Raw genomic sequence first — 19,166 nt, 5'->3', positions numbered from 1 at the left:
CAGATAACATTGATGGCAGAATTTTAAAAATCTGACAAAAGAATGGAACTCTGGACAATCTCGAGTTATGTTCTAGATAAAATCATGAAGAGCACGACAATTTTCCTTTTCTTAGAGAACATACCATATGAGAAAATCATGAAGGCCCATCAGGATTTATTAATTGCATAAGATGGATTCCAGTTTTCATTGCAACCAACGAACATGTGATTTCATATCACTGTAAGGAACAAAACATGCAGCACCTTAGTGTTCTAACATCATGATTAACATTCATCAGAAACACAACCTTACAATGAGATTCATGGTCTTCACTGTAAGGAACAAAACATGCAGCACCTTAGTGTTCTAACATCATGATTAACATTCATCAGAAACACAACCTTACAATGAGATTCATGGTCTTCACGACAAGGAAAAACAAGTCATCCTGAGCGACAAAATCTGAACTCCTCTTTATTCCCCCCCATAAATAAACCTCCTGATAAGTATAACCAAACAAGATACTACAAAAATTCATCATTAAGATATAGTAAGTCGCTTCTTTCTTTGTTCACCATGTTAACCAAATATCAGAGTAAATTATTTCAATATTTGTCTGCCTAAAGTATCTGGATGCAAATACTTCATTTACTGCAAACATTTCATTTGCTAAAGGATAAAATCATGTTTCGAGTCATGTATTAAAAAAGCAGCCCGCTTGCTCGTAATGCTTATGCAACAATAACCATGTACCCCTGATGTCTTCCTGTTCAATGAAATGAAACGCAAAGTCTCTTGCGTTTTCTCGAAAAACAATAACCATGCATGTGATTCAACTTTTAAGTCAATGAGAAATTCTAAACAAACAGGAGATAAACAAAAATAATTTTAATAAACCAATGAATGCTTTTTTTTTAAACAACACCTATAAAAAGTACTCCCTCTGTAAACTAATATAAGAGCGTTCTAAACGCTCTTATATTAGTTTACAGAGGGGGTAGTTGCATGGTAAAAGATTACCAGTATTTGAAACCTCATGGAAATTTCTTGTGTGTAAAGCAGAGGCAAAGAAACACTGAAGTGCACATAGATGATGGCACAAATTCTGAACATAAACTATTAAAGGGTTTCTGCCTGCAAAATTAAATTACTAACTCAATCCCAACTTTTGGGATAAATTTGGCATTAGTGATTCACCCTGGAAAATTAGTCCATAGTATTTCCATGTGCACACCCAAAATTTTATTTCTGCCATGCACTAGGCTACAAGACTCATGTGCCATATGAAATACAGAACTCAATCAAGTAGCCTGCAATCGTACTACATACATATATCGAAAGCCAACATAATAAAAACATAATCCCAATAAAGAAGTTAACTGAATTTTGATGGAAACCAAATTCACAATAGCATAAACAGCATTCATGTACTCAATACTTGTTTTCTTTAGGGAACACAAAATAGACATACAGAGTGTTCCAAACAAATGATTTAATGAAGGCTTAGAGATGCAATCCAACAACAGAGTAAATAAATCAAAGGGCCTGCCACATGCAGCGGCCTGCATGCTATGCGACCTGCTTGTGGAATGCTTGTTTGCTAGCCGAAGCTGGCATGAGGTCATATCCTAGGTATGATCTTCGATGGTGCAAACAAGACTTGGGAGACTTAATAAACAAGATAAAATCCGAGGGCAGGAACTGTGTTTCTGCGGGTGTGGTAGCATTATGCTTCATCTTTACAGAGGTTAATCCAGCTTGTACTGCAGCAGCATGCGTGTGTTGTGGCCTAGTCCAAGGAATATATATAAACTCTCTTCTTCCATCAATGCATCGAGACGCGTAACTTTTGTGTTTCCTTGAGAAACAAAATATCAAGCAGGGAAGATTACGACAACCTGAGTGGATTAGAAACTTGAGTGAACTATGTGCAGTATGCACTACTAGTGAATTAGTGTGGCATGAGTGAAGATATATGAAGTACCAAATGTTCATATGAATGTTAAAGGCTCCATGATTCTGAATTCCGACATGTCACTTGCATACACTGCCACATTGTTTTTTTTTTCGAGAAAACGCAAGAGACTTTGCGTTTCATTTCATTGAACAGGAAGACATCAGGGGTACAACCTCCAGAAGGGAGGGACACACACACACACACACACACAAATACACAACCGTCCTCACCAAGCGACTACAACTAGGTGAGGAGGTGCCCTCAACTATAGACACGCAACGACATTAGGCCTCGCCCAGCAGGGCAGCGTCACTGCCATTGCCAGACAGCTCCAGGGACGATTGCAGCTCCAGGACTGCCCAGGCCAATGTACCTCTCACCCATGTGCCTAGAGAGTCGGCGGGTGAAGGGCAGGGCTCAACAGGAACTGGTGTAGCAACCGTTGGAGAAGCGCGGGCGCTGGCATACATTGCGATCCGCTCCCTGTGTAGCAGTCTACGCCAGAGCGATGCATCACCAGCCTCCATCTGCCGCATCAAACTCCACTTGCAGCCAAAGCAGCGCCTACAAGAAGGGAACGGCGCTGAGACGCCGCCGCTGCCCGGTCCGGGAGGCCGGACCTGGGATTTCTCCCGGTGCTCGAGGAGGAGATCTGGTCAGGGTCATGCCAACGCCTCCAAGGAGGTGACGGCACCCTCGGGCGTCGCCGTTGACAGCGCAGGCCGTCGCCGCGCGGGGATTTCGCTCCGACCCATGAACAGGGACCTCAGATGCAATGGCAGACCGGACTTGGAGAAGAACGCCGGAGAAGACCAGCACACATGGAGGGATGCCTAGGAACGTTGTAGTCACAGGAGGAGCACCGACCGGCGCAGCGCCAGCAGGCCGGCCACCGCCGGGAGCGCGACGAGCAGGCGACAACAGCCACCTGCACCGCGCCGCCGCCGCGCCGGCCCGCAGCCTCCACCGCCAGGGCACAGCAGAGCAGCAGCCGTCAAGGACTGCCGCGCGCGTGCTCACCCGCCCAGCGGCTACCACCGACGGCAGCCGGGAGGGGTGGAAGGAGGGGGACGGGTGGGTTGGGGCAGAAACGCGCAGCCCAGATCTGGGCGCCCTCATCTCTGCAGCTCGCAGCAGCGGCCGGCCGCTGCCACAGCAGCGCCACCGCGCATGCGTTCCACACCATCACGGCCTCCCCTGAGCGCAGACGACCGCCTGCCTCGCCACCGCGCGCTCCCGCCGCTCCAGCGCACAAACAGCAGCGCGCGAGCCCACGGACAAGGGCCCCGCCGCCGCCGTCCACCGGCGAGGGCTACGCCCGCCGGTATCCTCCAGCGACGGCGAGGGGAGGGAGGGGAGGAGGGGAGTTTGAGGTGGCGGCTAGGGTTTCGCCACCCGAGTCGCCCCCTGGGAGCGACGCGGGGGCCGGGGAGTTGTGGTTCTCTTCTTCTGCCACATTGTTTTTATTAGGTGAACCCTAAGCAGAGGAACATTGCAAAACTTTAAGGATAAAACTCAGAAAAGAACTTTGGATTTTTTTTCATACACAAAGTTAGTTGTTTATTATCGTGTATCAAATATAAGCAATGTTAGAGTGTAGCAAATATAAGCAATGTTAGAGTGTAGCGTATAGGCCTATGAGTTCTACTAGCCTAGTTTGCCCATGGGGCACACTCCCAAACGTACTACCCTTCTCCTGTTTAACAACGGACAACGAACAAGTGGACATTTTGCCCATAACTCTTCTCCCGTTTTGCTATCGTATACCAAATATAAGCAATGTTAGAGTGTCATGTATAGTCCCATGAGTTCTACTACCCTAGTTTGCCCATGAGGCACACTCGCAAATGTACTACTCTTCTCCTGTTTAACAACGAACAAGTGGGCATTTTGCCCATAACTCTTCTCAAGCAAATATGTATATATATATATCTTCTCTAACAACGAGCAAGTGGGCATTTTTCCCATAACTCTTCTCCCGTTTGCTTTAATAAAAGGAAGTGTTTAGGAACGGCGCACCGGCCGAACTGTTCCGCCGGTTCGCTTTCGCCTCGCTGGCGCTAGCCACCACGGAAGCAACACGTGTACCTTATCCTCTTCCCAACGCCCCATCCACTCCTTCCTCCCAATCGCTCAGGCAAGAAACTCCATGGATCCAGGCCAGCCATCAGCTCTTGCCTCCTGTGCCGTTCGTGCGCCCCTCGGGGACAACGCTGCCGTGCCATTTCCATGGCTGCGCTCATCGCCATGGCCGCGCCGTCGACTGATGGCCGAAGAGGAATCGCGGGGAGGATACGAGGAGGCGCAGGCCATGGCGGCGCGCACGAGCGAGAGGATGGGCATCGCGCAGGGATCTCGGCCACTGCGTCGTCAGGTACCTATCGGAACGGCGCTACAGCGGTGATGGCCATGGGCGGGCGTGGGAGCTCAGCGGAGGAGTAACACCAGCTGTGAAATGGATGTAGCAAATTCCATTACCGGTTGTAGCAAACATCAACTATGGTTGCAGCAAAACTACGTCATCATCGTCGCAGAGGTCGCAGCTAGACAAGAAGTTCGAAGCTTTTTTCAATGCCGGTTGTAGCTTTCGTAACCGCCGGTTGCAGCTTTTCATTTGTCATCCACGGAGGGCGAGCAAGGGGACTGTGAGCTGCGAGGATGGCGATGCTGTCCTGAAAGAACATTGTAAATGTCGTTTTTTTTGTTGCATGCTACAACCAGCGTCACATTTTGCTACCACCGGCACACCACTCAGCTACAACCGGCTTCATCGCATGCTGCATGCTACGCCGGTGGTCGTTGTGCGAGCGACGTTTTTGCTCCAACCGTACCTGGTTTTTGCTACAACCTGCAAGAATTTTTGCTACATCCATTTAGATGGCGTTCATTGGCAGCCGTCGTCGTTCGTTCAACCCGTGCACGAGCACCCACGGGTGGAAAAAAGCTTCAGTCGGCGTGAAAAGAAGCTTCAATCAGCATGGAAAAAAGCTTCATCCGGGTGCGAGCATGGCAGCGGCCATGAAGTTTTTTTGCTACAGTCGTGACCACGTTTTGCTACGACCAACATTGAAAATTGTTCCCATGACGGCAGCCATGTTTTGGGACCTGCACGGTGAGCTACAGCCGGCAGCTACCGGCCACAATGTTTTTTGCTACAAGCATGTCTCCGTTTTGCTTCTACCAGCCATGAAAAAAGCTTCAAATTGGGTGCGGAGGCGGCGTGGGGTGGCTCGATCCACGACGGCAAAGACTTGCACGACGGCGGCGGGGGGGGGGGGGGGGGGGGGGGGAGGAGGTGGGGGAGGGGCGGGGGCGCAACGTTTGGAGCGGTAGGCGCGGCAGGAGGCGGCGCAGCGCGAGGAAGAAGAAGGTAAGGGGGAACCGGTTTCTTCGACGGGATCTAACGGCCCACGCGCGCGCGATCCAACGGATGCGGTGCGACCGGCCCAACAGTTGGGCCGGCGCACCGGCGCAGATCGTTGGCCTTTAATAAAATATTTATTATTTGTTCAAGACGATGTAAACACATAATTCAAAAATTGTAATGTAGCCAAGATCAAGTACAAACTGAAAATACTCCCTCTGGTTGGGTTTACAAGTCGGACACGGGTTTTTCGGTCTTCGATTTGACTAATAGAACATGTATAATATACCACACAAATTATATGGTTAGAAATTACATCTGACAACTAACTAATCTAAAGATATATCTTTTATAGAATATAATACATGCTTTCATAGTCAAATTGATGACCTAAAAACCCATGCCCGGCTTATAAACCCAACCGGAGGGCGTAGTTGGCCTAAGAAAAAGCATCTGTTTATATTGTCAAAAATGCTCTTATATTATGGGGCGGAGGGAGTAGTTAATATCGACATATGCAACCATGACATAATTACTGCCCTTCCAAAATGACTATGCAGTAATTCATCAAACCATAACATATCGGACAAGGTGCCTAAACTTCACAAATGGAAAGGTACTGGACATTAAAATTCAAACATGCATAGGTTGGATAATATCTTTGTGTATCAACCATGAATTTGGTCCCTTCAGAATAGCCATAGGAAAGTACCGCAAATCATTTTTTCAGAATTACTTCGGAAGAAACAGAACAGGAGGAAAATAAATCAGATGGTCCAGATATCAGAATTCACTGGATCAGCTTACTAATAAACATAGATGACCCCAGGCTTATGCACATGATTATCATCCTAATCTCGTGGAACGTTTCTAGGAGTAGAAGTTGGATGGAATTTGACCATTCGAAGAGTCGCCGAAAGACATACTGTAGGTGAATTAAACAGGTTTGCACTGCAAATCTAAGCTCTCTTTTTTAGAGAACATGCAGTAGGCCTGCGTGACATTATATTAGGATAGGAAACAACACTTACAACTTTGCCCCAAACCAAGCAACAAACTGCCGAATTTGGATTGAATCAAGCCACAGGAAGAAAGGCAAGCCACAGGAAGAAACGGTAAAAGAAAGAGAAAAAAAAACAGACCGTATGGAAGCATGGCTAGCTAGGGAAGGCTAAATAATTTCTGCTAAACCACCACGAACAAGCAGCCTTTCTCATCTCGCTATAGCCAGCCTCACATCACCTAGCGCATTATAGTCTTTGACTGTCCTCACTAGCTGCTTAACAGGCTAGGCTTTTTCACTGGAAACCATATCAAAAAAAAAATCCAAATTGTCCAGGCTATCAACAGGACAAAGGCGTTGAATCCCCTCATGTTTCTCAATCCACCAAGGACCGAATTCACACCCTAGCGTTGGAGTGCAGGCTTGTAGACCTCTCCAGGCAGCAATTCCTCCACAACCGGTCAAAAGGTGATCGGTGGTTTCACAGTGTAATGAGCAGAATGCAGTTGTCGTAGGTCGGCAGTCCCCTCCTGCCAAGCCGCTCCACAATCTAGCAGCAGTATAGAAAAGCTATGCAATGACTTTAGAGCACAAATAAATGAAACAAAAAATGCTAATGTGGTTCGCTCAATTAAAGGGCCGTTGCACTGCAGTTTAATCTCATAAATAGACGTTTTTTGGCTGATACCGGTTGAGAGTTGAGACAAAAATTCCCCTCCACCCACCATACTAATCATTGAGAAGAAAATCCATTAAATGATCCAAAGAATGGGAACAATGTTACATATCTGACAAGTCAATGTGTGTGCCAGATGACTATGGCAAAATTGACCGTGAATCTGTGGTACAAGGATTATTCGTTTTACAAAATTCTTGGTAGTATCTTACCAAGACAAAGCCTATATGTTATTGTTGAAGCTCGGCCCAAAAGGTCCATAGCCATTCACTTTTGAGATAGTAGATACTGGGGAGGCATGGTCAAAAGATTTCCATTATGCCTTATCGAAAGAAAAGAAAAAACAATGGAGGTTGTTTCTCCATGACCATAAGCATATGACCAGGAGGAAATTGTGAGGAAGTTCACACAGCAAGAGAAGGACCTGTTTGTGTTATCTGTCTGGAAATCACAAAGCTCCTTTATCCAGAGTGTCACCCCAAATTCCATCTGTCATCTGCTGATTGAAAGCAAAATCAAAATATGCTGGAAGAAATTACCATCGTTAAAAAAACTACTGATAAAGAGAATATGTATATAGGGATAATTCTTACAGAGTTTTCCACCAAGCAAGGCTAAGACGATCCTTTCTTGAAGACCATCCTATGCACCCAAAACAACATTCTCCAAGTACTGAATTGTGTCGTGCATGTGATCTTCGCCAAATCCCTTAAACAAGGCATTATGTGTACAATGGTCTGGATGAATACCTTTCTGATGCATTTCGCAGTACAACCTTACAGCCTCCACCCAGTTACCTTTTTTACAGTTCCCGTCTATCAACAAAGTGTATGTGTATTTGTTTGGCACCAATCCTCTCTCCAGCATCTCATGAAAATATTGATAAGCCAATTCAGTTCTCCCTATCCGGCATAGTGCATTCATGAGCACATTATATGTTACTTCATTAGGTTCCACTCCTTCCTCCAGCATCTTCCGGAACCAGCCATATGCTGAATCAAGATCTCCCACCCTACAGTATGTGTGAATAAAAATGGTATAGGTCACAGCCGAGGGTGACAAACCACTTGCAACCATGCCACGAAAAATATTATTTGCTTTCCTTAGAAGCCCCCGCTTACAATGTGCATGAATCAAGCAAGTGTATGTGACACAGTCAAGTTGTAAACCATCACTGACCATCTTCATCCACAACACATAGGCATCTTTCAGGCTACCAGCCTTGCACAGTCCATCAATAAGAATATTATATGTAACTGTATCGTAAGAAATTCCACTCGGCATCATCTCCTCCCTCAACTGAAAAGCATCGGAAATAGCACCTAGAGTCAGCTCTGCTGAAATCCTTGTGTTGTAAGCAAAGCAGTCTGGCTTTAAACCCTTACTCAGCATTTCATCAAAGAACACCCTTACCATAGCAATGTTCTTGACCTTACATGACCCATTCATAAGAATAGTATATGTACAAACATCAGGCAGGCAGCACTCTGCTCTCATCTCCTCCTTGAATCTCATAGCCCCCCCTAAATTACCTAATCTACAATAGCCATCTATAAGGATGTTATATGTCATAACTGTTGGTGCTAGCCCTGCACGTCTCAAATCACCAAGCAACCAAAGTGCCTGCTTCAAATTACATGCCTTACAATGCCCATTTATCAAGGAATTGTAAGTAATCAAATCTGGCTGCAACCCCATTGCCCTCATTTCCAGAAATTTCAACTCTGCCGCCTCCACGTTCCCTCTTTTAAATAACCCATGAATGAATGTATTGTATGTCACCACCGTTGGCACAATGCCATCATTCTGCATCTCCTGCTGCAAAGCATCAGCCTTTTCAACAAAACCCCTTGCTAACAACCCACTGATAAGTGGATTGTATGTGAAGGCTGACGCTTGTTTGGACAACCGCATTCTGTCAACCAGTTGAGCCGCCTTGTCCAGCTCACCGTTCCTGGCCAGCCCACTGATCACCACATTATAGGTGACATCATTCGGCAAGCACCCAGCAACTTGGGCCTCCATATCCTTGAGCAGCATGACAGCCTGATCGATCCTCCCTGCCTTACAAAAAGAATCCAGCAATGTATTGTATGTGACAATGGATGGCTCAACCCCAAGCTGAAGCATATCTGAATACACAGCACGCATGTCGTCCCACATGGCCGCGTCGCACAGCACAGAGAGCACGCAGTTGCACACCTTGACATAAGGGGCGACACCTTGACGCGCCATCTCTTGGAAGGCGGAAAGGCATTGCGTCCAACAGCTGGTGGGCGCAGGGTCCTGAGCTTGGCATTCGGGCACAAACTTGGTGGACATGCGTAAGAGGAAGTTGAGGAGGTGGTGGGAGGAGGGGGACAGGGGATACGTGAGGAGGAGAGAGATGAGGGGAAGGAGAAGGCCAGCCTGGATAGCGCGGAGGGAGACGGGATAAGCGGAGCGGTTGCTCCTGGCCTCAGCGAGCGGGACAAGGACGGCGGCGAATGCGGAGGCGGAGCGGGGGAAACCGTGCGGGGTGCCCTCCGCCCACCGGAACAGCTGGCGAGCGAGGCCAGGGAGGCCGCGGAGCGCGCCGTGGACGTCTCCCGTGGCGAGAACCTGGCGGAGCGGATCCGGCGGAGGGGGATCGGAAGTAAGTAGTGAGGCGAATGGGTTGTCGTCGTGATACGGGGGAGGGATAAGCGCCGGCGATGAGGAGGGGAGGCGGAGGCTGCAGATAGCAGCTACGGCGGCAGGAGCTTGGGATTTACAGGGACGGGTGGGGAATAGCATGGATTAATGTTCGAATCCTCCCCGGCGGCGCCTCGCCATGAATGGCTGCGGCGGCGGCGGCGGCGGCGGAAAGGAGGAGTTCGATGCGGTCTGAAAGATGGCTGCGTGGCCCTCTCTTTTGCATACGAGTTTAGGAGGCTACGGCCGTGATAATTTGATTTCATATGGGCTCTTCCGAAAAAGAGATAGCATTAGGGAAATTCCATTTTGAGTACCGGGGTGCTTTATGCACCGGCTCAAAAATCGAACTAGAATTTCATCTGGGTTGATGTCTGAACCTGCGAATTTCACACAAAAATAGGTTTTTGCGGGTGTTCTATAGAAAAATGTGCATGGTGGCTATATTTGACCCTCTCATTTTTATTTTTATTTTGCCAATCAACAGCTTATTTGTATCGTATGTACCTTTTTTGGGGCAACGATGAGCAGCTTCATTAGCTTTTCTACATATAAACTATAGTTCACAGCTAGTAAACCCTATACTTTTTGCTTGTTTGGCGCAACGATGAGCAACTTCATTAGCTTTCTAGATACAAACTATAGTTCACAGCTAGCAAACTCTCTGTTCGCATGTTTTTCTTTCTCAATCTATAAATGTATATATTGAGGATTTGAATTTTGGTGTCTACGCTTCCTCGCCTAATATACTTACTAAAAAGATATATTTTTTTTGAAAGGATGCTTAGACTTTGAAAGGATTGTTAGGTAGGAGGAAACATTTTTCAACACAAATGATTTGTTCAAAGGGCAATCTTTATAGGGATTTGTGCGTGGAAGACGGGGAGGTGCACTATCATCATCGGATTCATTAATATCACTGAAGACCTTTAGCAAAATTCACATTAAAATTTATTTGAAAATGTCCTTACTCTTTTGCTAAGTGCGCACACCACTTGGCCTTTATAAAATAACCCACACAAGCTATCCTTTCACTTAGAGCGTCTTCAAGGGCAAGTGTTAAAAAAGCTCCCCTATGTCTGCGGACAGCACAAGGTTGATCCCCGTTTCTCCTCACCTCCTATGGCATAGGCCATCTTGATAGGAAAAAGACATACTAATACATAGGAGATAGAGTTCATTCAACAAATATCATATGACATAGAGATCATACAACATAGCAGGACAAAGGACAACAACTTTATCGGCGTTTCCCAAAGCACAAGTGAATGTTGAGGGCAATGTGGGGGTTGTCGGAGTCCTCGTCTTCCTTCTCATATAGTCCTGTGAGAGCTCAGGCGATGGTCTTGTTCGTTGGTGGGGAGGGCGAAGCCCCTCCCGGAGTGCCTTCACGTTCCTCCGATGGCGCAACGGGCAACAAACTCCTACATGGTCAAGGACTAATGCAGGATGTCGCGGACCACCTCTTCCGAAGAGGATGATTGTTCGATCACCGCCGAGGAGGATGTGTCACGCAAGCTGGATCAGCTAGCGTTGGGGCGGTGGGGACATTGCTCGGCTACTTGAGCTGCTTTGGGGTGGCGGGTGATGGGGGCCAAGACCCGGGGGTAGCTAACCAAGATGGATCAGGCGAATGAATGGGACAGAGCCTGGAGGGGCCCAACAAGGACGGAGCCGGCCTTGTGCAAATTTACTCTCCAAAACAAGGAGGTTGGCAGCCTAGATCGCATCTCCCCCTGTAAAACCCTAACCTCTCCAGTCTACATAAGTGGAGGTTGGGGAGCCCCTAGGGCATCAGATCTAAACTCATCTAGAAAAGAACAACTCTCGGTAGTAACCATCATCGTCGTCATTGTAATCCCTCACATGAGGAACCCTCATGTGGGCATACCCAAGTTGAGCTACCTGGGTGCACAAGACACCGGGTGAAAGATGTTTTCTTTATAAGTTTCATGCAAAATATAGTGTGTGACACCCCATCTGATGTAGGGTGGAACCTTAGGGGCCGATCTTTCATGATTTGGAGGGGGATTCCCGAAGAACATGATGAACACACAAGGGAAAACATGAGGGGAAACGAGAGGAAACACTCAAATCAGCGAGAAACGGTCACACATGTGCTAGATCCATGAACACAAAGAGAGATACATGATTCAAATCCAACAAAGGGGGATACAAAGGGCACTAGTTCATCTCCTAGAAGGAGGCCTTGAATCCACTAGGGGATCTTCCTTCAAGAGGGGGTCTTGAATCCAACTGGGGAATCTACTCCTAGGAGGCCTTGGTCTCCAAGGGAGTAGGTATCAAGTGGATGAGCAGAGCTCTGTCTCTAGTATGAGCTATCACAATGCTAACCCTAGAAAAGTAGAGGTGGAGGCATATATGTAGGCTAGGGGGACGAATGGGTACATGGGCCTCGGCCCAACATCATGCGCGCACGCACTGTCCGGATGATCCAGATGTTGGTCTGGATGATACGGGTTTCGGTGGTCCGGATGATTCAGGACGGTGTCTGGATGATCCGGACGTGTCATGGAGGTTGCTGGCTGTCCGGATGTCTGTGTCCTAGTCCGGACGTCCGGGCTCGTCCGGATGATCCGGCTTCGGCGAGCTGGCTTCGGGTGTCTTCGGGCACATTTGCCGGATCATCTGGGGCGGGGTCCGGATCGTCCGGACGCCGGTCCGGATCATCCGGGCAACTCCAGTTTTGCCCTTTCTCTTCTCCGTCTTCGCGTTCGACTTCCTCCTTCGATCCGCCTTGCTCCTTAGCTTCTCCATAGCTAACTCCTTGGTACCTGAGTATGCAAAGTGTCTTTCTTTGAGGTAGTAGCCATGTCTCATGTGTTTTAAAGAGGAATTGCGAGGAGAGATGTTACTCGGTTTCGAGAGCTCTTGCCCGAGCACGTGTCATGGGTCCACTTGGCACTTGGTGAGACTATGGTAGGTCCAGGGGATGACCTTGAGATGCTCTGCATCATCCCTCCCCCCCCCCGAGAAAGATCCAACCTCAGATCGAAAACCTCATCACCATGGTAGGGAGAGAGATCCTCGACGTTGAAGATATTACTCACGTTGTATTTGTCGCGTGGGAGGTCGATCTTGTATGTATTGTTGTTGTAGCGTTCTAACACATTGAAGGGTTCGGCGGCTTGAGGTAGTAATTTTGACTTGCGTTCGTTAGGAAAGTAGTTATTGCGAAGGTGTAGCCACACAAGATCTCAAATGTTGAATATCATGGGGTGCTTGTTGATGTTGATCTTGGTCGTGAGGCGTTGTACTTGGCACTCAATGGTGTGCCTTGTATCTCCATGCACCTTCTTGAGATAGCTCGCTCGTGCACTCGCGTCCATGTTGATGTGTTCTTGTAGTGGTAGCGTGATACGTCTCCAATGTATCTATAATTTTTTATTGTTCCATGCTATTATATTATCCATCTTGGATGTTTTATATGCATTAATATGCTATTTTATATCATTTTTTGGGACTAACCTATTAACCTAGTGCCCAGTGCCAATTGTTGTTTTCCCTTGTTTTTATCTTTTACAAAAAATCAATACCAAACAGAACAAATTTTTTTGAGGATTTTTCTTGGACCAGAAGACAACCATGAAGCTTCGGGAGGAGGCCAGGAGAGCCATGAGTGGGCCACAAGCTCACAGTGTGCGCCCCTTGGGGGCGCCCTGCAAGCTTGTGGGCCCCATGTAGAGCCCCCCTAACCCTAGTTCCAGATCTATAAATACCCAAATATTCCTCGTATACCAAGGGGCACACAAAAAAACTTTTCCGTCGCTGTAAGATTCTATTGTCGTGAGATCCCATCTTGGGGCCTTTTTCTGGCACTCTACCGTAGGGGGATTCGATCATGGAGGGCCTCTACACCAACCTTGTTGTCCTTCCGATGGTGCGTGAGTAGTTTACCACGGACCTAAGGGTCCATAGCTAGTAGCTCGACAGCTTCTTCTCTCTCTGTGATCTTCAATACAATGTTCTCCTTGATGTTTTTGGAGATCTATTCGATGTAATCTTCTTTTGCGGTGTGTTTGTTGATATCCGATGAATTGCGGGTTTATGATCAGATTATCTATGAATATTATTTGAGTCTTCTCTAGACTCTTTTATGCATGATTAAGATAGCTTTGTATTTCTCTCCGATCTATTGATTTGGTTTGGACAACAAGATTGATCTACCTTGCAATGGGAGAGGTGCTTTGTTTTGGGTTCAATCTTACGGTGTCCTCACCCAGTGACAGTAGGGGTAGCGAGGCACGTATTGTATTATTGTCATTAAGGATAAAAAGATGGGGGTTTTACCATATTGTTTGGATCTATCCCTCTACATCATATCATCTTGCTTAAGGTGTTACTCCGTTCTTGTTAACTTAATGCACTAGATGCATGCTGGATAGCGGTCGATGTGTGGAGTAATAGTAGTAGGTGCAGGTAGGAGTCAGTCTACTTGTCACGGACGTGATGACTATATCCATGATCATTGCCTTAGACATCGTCATAATTATGCGCTTTTCTATCAATTGCTCAACAATAATTTGTTCACCCACCGTATGCTTTCTTCAAGAGAGAAGCCTCTAGTGAAACCTATGGCCCCCGGGTCTGTTTTTACCATATTTATTTTCAGATCTATAAAACCAAAATTCCAAAAATACCTTGCTGCAATTTATTACTTTATTTACTTTTACATTTTTACTTATCTTTTATACCTATCTCTATCAGATCTCACTCTTGCTAGTGACCGTGAAGGGATTGACAACCCCTTTTTCGCGTTGTGTGCAAGGGTTTGTTAGTTCGTGCATGTGCATCTATTGGCGACTTGCTTGTGCCTCCTACTGGATTGATACCTTGGTTCTTAACTAAGGGAAATACTTATCTCTACTTTGCTGCATTACCCTTTCCTCTTCAAGGGAAAATCAACGCAAGCTCAAGAAGTAGCATAGCGGTAGAATGTCCAATGGGGACAACGTGTTGAAGCCATAGACGACCACGAAGGGGATTTGCCGGTAGTCGAATGCCTTGCATGGTTGTAGGAGTACTCGGTGATGGCTAGACACTCTTCCCACTCCTTGATGTTCCTCTTGATCAACATGACCCACAAGTATAGGGGATCAATCGTAGTCCTTTCGATAAGTAAGAGTGTCGAACCCAACGAGGAGCAAAAGGAAATGACAAGCGGTTCTCAGTAAGGTAATTTCTGCAGGCACTGAAATTGTCGGTAACAAGTAGTTTGATAGTAAGATAATGTGTAACGAGCAAGTAACGGTAACAGTAAATAAAGTGCAGCAAGGCAGCCCAATCCTTTTTGTAGCAAAGGACGGGTTGGAATGGTCTCTTATAATAAGCAAAGCATTCTTGAGGGCACACGTAGATTTCATCTAGTCACTTTCATCATGTTGGTTTGACTCGCGTTCGCTACTTTGATAATTTGATATGTGTGTGGACCAGTGCTTGGGTGTTGTTCTTACTTGAACAAGCCTCCCACTTATGATTAACCCCCTCGCAAGCATCCGCAAATACGAAAGAAGAACTAAGATAACAATCTAACCATAACATTAAGCATATGGATCCAAATCAGTCCCTTACGGAATAGCCACAAACTAGGGTTTAAGCTTCTGTCACTCTAGCAACCCATCATCTAATAAATATTCCACAATGCATTCCCTTAGGCCCAAAGATGGTGAAGTGTCATGTAGCCGACGTTCACATAACACCACTAAGGGAATCACAACATACATATCATCAAAATATCGAATACATATCAAATTGACATGATTACTTGCAACATGACTTCTCTTGTGGCCTCAACAACAAAGGAAACTACTCACAAATGATATGCATGCTCAAGATCAGAGGGATATTAAATAGCATAATGGATTTGAGCATATAATATTCCACCAAATAAACCATCTAGCATCAACTACAAGATGTAATCAACACTACTAGTCACCCACAAGTACCAATCTGAGGTTCTGGTACAAAATTGAACACAAGAGATGAACTAGGGTTTTGATATGAGATGGTGTTGTTGAAGATGTTGGTGAATATTGGACTCCCAAAGATGAGAGGGTTGTTGGTGATGACGATGACTTTGATTTCCCCCTCCGGGAGGGAAGTTCCCCCGACGGAATTGCTCCATCAGAGGGAAAAAGTGCTCCTGCCCAAGTTCCACCTTGAGATGGCGGCGCTCCGTCCCGGAAGTCCTCTCCTTATTTTTTTAGGTCAAAAGACCTTATATACGAGAAGATGGGCACCGGAGGTGGGCCAGGGTGCCCACTACCCACCAGGGCGCGCCTGGAGGGTCTGGCGCACCCTGGTGTCTTGTGGCCACCTGGCTACCCCCACTGGTAGTTCTTCTCTCCAATATTTATTATATATTCCAAAATAATTCTCCGTAAAAAATTTAGCTCATTTCGAGATGTGCAGAATAGGTATCTCTGACATAGCTTTTTCAGGCCCAGAATTCCAGCTGCCGATATTCTCCCTCTTTGTGTAAACCTGGCATATTATGAGAGAAAAGGCATTAGAATTACTCCATAAAGTCATATAAAGCATAAAAACACTATAATAAAACCATCCCTCAACGTGCGATGAAGAATCACTCCAAAGATCTTATCTAGCGGAGAACATAAGGCGAAATTGTTTGTAGGGTACGAAACCACCTCAAAGTTATCCTTTCTGATTGATCTATCTAAGAGTTCGTACTAAAATAACACCATATGATACACATCAACCAACTCTAATGCCACCTAGATACTCCAATGTCACCACGAGTATCCGTGAGTTGATTATATGATATACATCAAACAAATTCAGATTCATAATACTCAATCCAACACAAAGAACCTCAAGGAGTGCCCCAAGATTTCTACCGTAGAAACAAGGATGAGAACGTGCATCAACCCCTATACATAGATTACCCCAATGTCACCTCGGGAATCCGCGAGTTGAGTGCCAAAACACATATCAAGTGAATCAGTATGACACCCCATTGTCACCACGGGTACTCATAGCAAGACATACATCAAGATCATGCCAAATCAAGAATAGGAGAGAGAGAGAGATTAAACACATAGCTACTGGTACAAACCCTCAACTTCGAGGGTGGACTACTCCCTCCTCATCAAGGTGGTCGCCGGGATGATGAAGATGGCCACCGGTGATGATTTCCCCCTCCGGCAGGGTGCCGGAACAGGGTCCAAATTAGTTTTTGGGGGCTACAGAGGCTTGCGGCGGTGGAACTTCTAATCTAGGGTTATTTCTGGGGGTTTCTATATTTATAGGATTTTTGGCGTCGGTTTCACATGAAGATGGGCCATGAGGGGCCCACAAGACACCAGGGCGCGCCAGAGGGGGCTGGCGCGCCCTGTTGGGTTGTGGCTACCTCGTGGCTCGTCTGGCCCTCCCACGAAGCTTCTAGTGCCTCTTTTGTTCCAAAAAAATGTCAAAAAGTTTCGTTGCATTTGGATAACTTCTATTTCTACACAAAAAAACAGCACCATGGTAGTTCTGCTAAAAATAGCGTCAGTCTGGGTTAGTTCCATGCAAATCATACCAAAACCATATAAAATTGTTGTAAACATGGCATAAATACTTCATAAATTGTAGATATGTTGGAGACGTATCAGCACCCCCAAGCTTAATTCCTACTGGTCCTCGAGTAGGTAAATGATAAAAGAAATAATTTGTGAAGTGTGAATTCTAGCATAATTCATAAGTTTGATAAACGATAATTTCAATCACTTTTCCTAGCATCATAACAACAACTCTTTCTCATAAAACTCATCATGGTAAAGTAGCAATCAATTCACATGGTACAATTCAAACAATGCCTTCTCTTGAAACTTAACAACCTATATTCTTAGTCACCAAATAATTGCAATTCAACTTATTCTCAACAAAGTCTAAGTAAGAGCTCCACATACTCGATCATCATATAGTCTTCTATGATTGCTAGTACTCAAAGCATATTTTTAGAACAAATGGCATCCATCTAACACAAAGAAATATAGGGGCTTAATGTTCCACTTCCCAACTCATTTATCATAGAGATAATTGTCAACAATAACAAATCATGATCAAATATATTTGACTGGTCATATGTGCCTAGATCTTTCCCGACCACATGATGCTTGCCAACCAGAGAATAATTGAGGTTGAAATGAGAATGCATACTGTTGACTCTTGCATAAAAGTAAATACTGAAAAGTAAAAGATAGGCCCTTCGCAGAGGGAAGCAGAGGTTGTCATGCGCTTTTTATTTTTGGATGCCCAAGCTCTTAATGCAAAGGAAGACCACAATATATTGCCCCTTATAATAGCAACCTTTATTATGAAGTTCTTCGCTTTTATTACTTTGACATCACAAGTTTGTACAACGCTTATTTTCCCTTACAATAAAAGATCAAACCTATTTAGGAGCATTCTTTATTGCTTTATGCACCGATGACAACTTACTTGAAGGATCTTATTCAATCTATAGCTAGGTATGGTGGATACTCATGGCAAGAAACTCGGTTTAAGGGTTTTTGGATGCACAAGTAGTATCTCTACTTAGTATGAATTTTTGTCTAGCAAAAGATCCTAAGCAAACACCACATGTTGGAGGATCCATAACAATATAACATCTATGCAAATATACACAACCATAGCTCATTATGTTGTCTTCCTTGTCCAACTTCAACTAATTTTCTCAAGTTTGAAAATAATGGCTATTCACAATCATAGAAGATGTCCAAGATAATATATTTGTATGTGAAAGTTCTCTTCCTTATACTAATCATTCATGAATTGCTTGTATGACCAATATTGTGATTATCAAGCTTCAAAAGATTTCACTTTCTAAACCCAATGTGAAGCTACTACTAGGCATGGTATAAACATATAATTTCAACTTCATGATATTCAATTCATTCAACAATTTACTCATAGGATATAAGTGAAGCACAAGAGTAAATGACAAACTACTCCAAAAAGATATAAGTGAAGAGCAAGCGAGTAGTTAAGTAAATGGGTAGCAATTTGAGGACTCTTTCTCATTTAAAAACTTTCAGATCTAAGTATTTTATTAAAACAGCAAGCAAAACAAAATAAAATGTCATTCCAACAATAGCACACATCATGTGAAGAAGCAAAAGCTTAGGCTCAACCGATACTAACTGATAATTATTGAAGAAGAAAGCTGGGATGACTACTGGGGCATCCCCAAGCTTAGATGCTTGAGACTTCTTGGAATATTATCTTGGGATGCCTTGGGAATCCCCAAGCTTGAACTTTTGTGTCTCCTTAATTCCTTTTATATCTCGGTTTCCCTAAATCTTAAAAACTTTATCCACCTCAAACTTATCTATCTTAACCATACCTCAACGTGCGATGAAGAATCACTCCAAAGTTCTTATCTAGCGGATAAAATAAGACAAAATTATTTGTAGGGTATGAAACCACCTCAAAGTTATCCTTTCTGATCGATCTATCCAAGAGTTCGTACTAAAATAACATAAGGTTA

The 19,166-nt window shown here is 45.2% G+C and overlaps 1 protein-coding gene across 3 annotated transcripts; it reads right to left on the bottom strand.

The window, feature by feature from the left end:
- Positions 1-6,235: 6,235 nt before the first annotated feature.
- On the bottom strand, positions 6,236-9,886 carry LOC123111147 (pentatricopeptide repeat-containing protein At1g22960, mitochondrial). 3 transcript variants are annotated; one of them, XR_006454169.1, is made up of 3 exons: positions 7,576-9,886; positions 7,407-7,478; positions 6,236-6,876 (listed from the first exon to the last, which is right to left on the bottom strand). XR_006454169.1 is itself a non-coding variant. In XM_044531837.1 (2 exons), the coding sequence occupies exon 1, from the start codon at positions 9,755-9,757 to the stop codon at positions 7,625-7,627; it is 2,133 nt and encodes a 710-aa protein (XP_044387772.1). In that variant the 5' UTR covers positions 9,758-9,882; the 3' UTR covers positions 7,037-7,478; positions 7,576-7,624. The 3 variants fall into 3 exon arrangements, 1 of the variants encoding a protein (XP_044387772.1); XR_006454168.1 differs by having other exon boundaries at positions 6,236-6,856; XM_044531837.1 differs by lacking the exon at positions 6,236-6,876 and having other exon boundaries at positions 7,037-7,478; positions 7,576-9,882.
- Between the last annotated feature and the right edge of the window lie 9,280 nt (positions 9,887-19,166).

Source organism: Triticum aestivum, chromosome 5B (genome assembly GCF_018294505.1).
Source record: "Triticum aestivum cultivar Chinese Spring chromosome 5B, IWGSC CS RefSeq v2.1, whole genome shotgun sequence".
In the NCBI taxonomy this organism is placed as follows: Eukaryota; Viridiplantae; Streptophyta; class Magnoliopsida; order Poales; family Poaceae; genus Triticum; species Triticum aestivum.
Note: the sequence above shows the minus strand (reverse complement) of the source record. Positions and strands in the feature narration are given on the sequence as shown.